At 47.4% G+C, this 2,168-nt stretch overlaps 1 protein-coding gene across 1 annotated transcript in view; it reads right to left on the reverse strand.

Moving 5' to 3' along the window:
- The window catches only part of Arhgap17 (Rho GTPase activating protein 17), a 69,692-nt gene that overhangs the window by 2,518 nt on the left and 65,006 nt on the right, over positions 1 to 2,168 (reverse strand). Inside the window, exon 10 of the mRNA XM_026781039.1 lies at positions 498 to 625. Coding sequence (XP_026636840.1) covers positions 498 to 625 — 128 coding nt within the window. The remainder of the gene's footprint in view (positions 1 to 497; positions 626 to 2,168) is intronic.

Raw genomic sequence — 2,168 nt, forward strand, 5'->3', positions numbered from 1 at the left:
GAATCTTACATTTTGAATCTAGCTCTGCCCTGGCATGAACTCTTTGCATGTTTACTTCTATGTATGGGGAGAAATAAGAGCTGTCCTGCTTGGTTCATGCAGGTATTTTTGGTATGGATCATATAAAATGCAATACATAAATGTACCCTTTAAAACCACTGTACACCACACAACGAAAGGTCATGGATGTTCTCAGCCACCAAAGCATTGTCCCAAACCATAAACAGAGATTGAAAGGAGACAGGACGGTGAAAGGTCGGAGTGCACAGCAAGCAGAACGAGTGCACTGTTCTGTGAGGCCACACTTTATCTATTAAATCAAGGTCCATGAATCATTGGAAAACAGGGAGCATGGGGACAGAGGTTTGCAAGCCAGTGGTCTATACCTCCACATTGGCTGTAGGATAAAAGTGCATGGGGGGGGGGGGCAGGTGGTAGTGATGTGGATAGAGGAAGGGTTAAATGATTTGGCAGATGGAACCTGGGGTGCCTCTCACCTCCTCCTTCATGCCAGTCTCCAGCAACAACATGACACAGGCCTCAATAGGGAGAGCAATCTCACGACCACTCCTCTTCAGGTGTTCCTCCAGGGGTGTACCGAAGGCTGGCTTCTCTGCCCACTTATCTAGAGCAGAAAAGAGCTGGTAAGACCTCTGACCACCTCATGATTCCCTGAGAATTTTCTTTCCATAGAACCAAACGGCTCCTTTGTAGACTGGTGGCTGGGGCTTGGGGAAAGGAGAAACACCCAGACATTTGTAAGCGTAAGTGAGCACAGCCCATGTATCAGGCCAGGACAATCACTGGGGGACAGAGGCTCCTAGCACACCCTATGGCACGACTTGCCCAGGGGAGATACTTATGGTGGCCTTGAACCTGTACCACACACAGTGAACACTTGTGGAGCCAGAGGCCTTGCATTAAAATACAGGCTACATCTGAGCACACCATCTTTACTGAAATTTACTCTAGCCATGCAACGCAGGGCCGGCCTCATGGCCTCCATCATGTGAAAGGGCAATCCTTGGCGTTCCAAATAGGAGTTTCTGTTTGTCATCAAGACCAAAAAAGGTCAAGGGGAAGGCAAAGTAGAAAACACACTGTGGTATGCAATACTGTCCGCTAACCTTTGTCTACTTTAGAAACCTCTGGGAGAAAAACTTTGATGTATGTGGTTCCCAAGCAGCTTGGGCTAAAGGCTGTGCTAATGGTGGCATCATTGTTTTATGACTTTTGGGTCACAGGCCCCAATTCATACACTACAGATCTGAGGCAGCTCAGCAGAAACATGCACGATGAAGCAGTCATACAAGAATTTGGAACATGGACATGCTAAATCAGAATATGAGGTGCTCCTTTGGCCTGGCCTGCCTGTGGGCACTGCAGAGGTCTAGGGCTGCCTGGAGAACACACAGAAACCAAAGAAGGAACCAGCACATGAGCCTGTGCAGCTAAGGAAGAGCACATTCTCCCCAGCCTCTGATGGAAGGCCCTCCCATCACCACCCTGCTGGAGGGCTGTATCTGGACAGGGCTGTCCAGGGACACTTCCCTCCCCTCCAAGCGTGGGGTGGGGCTCCTTCCACATAGACAGAGAGGAAGGGAGAAAACAAAACACCACAGATGCACAGGCCTAAGAAATGATTGGAAGTTTAAAATGACAGTAAGAGGAAGTGAGGAAAGATGAGAGAAAGGGTGGAGACAGAAGACCGCGAATAAAAACACAGACCAAGTGTATGCCACTCTCAGCTTCTCACCTTCGGCCACGTCCTAGCCCTGTCCTGGGGAATTTTCTAACAGATAAAAGTGTCTGGACCAGTCCTGTCCCACAAGACAGATCTATGACAGTTGTCTAGAAGTCTAGATCTTATCAGACTACTCTGTCCCTTTTACTTAAAGCATTGATGGTCAACCTTGCTCAAAATGGTCATGAGACCATTTTCTTAGTGAATACATGAGAGGCACTTGGAAGTTTTGCATATGATACCTATAATCACCTCTACAACATGTCCAGCCCTAGACACTAACGTCAAACAGAAGACAGACAAGCTGGGAGGAAGGAGCCCAATGCCTTGTCTAACTCCTGCTTCCTGTCTCTGTATTCTATTATAAAACTATGGTCTCAGCCCTCAAACTAAAAATCCCAACTTTTTTTTTTTTTTGGTTTTT

The sequence above is a fragment of the Microtus ochrogaster genome, chromosome 8 (genome assembly GCF_000317375.1).
Source record: "Microtus ochrogaster isolate Prairie Vole_2 chromosome 8, MicOch1.0, whole genome shotgun sequence".
Classification (NCBI taxonomy): domain Eukaryota; kingdom Metazoa; phylum Chordata; class Mammalia; order Rodentia; family Cricetidae; genus Microtus; species Microtus ochrogaster.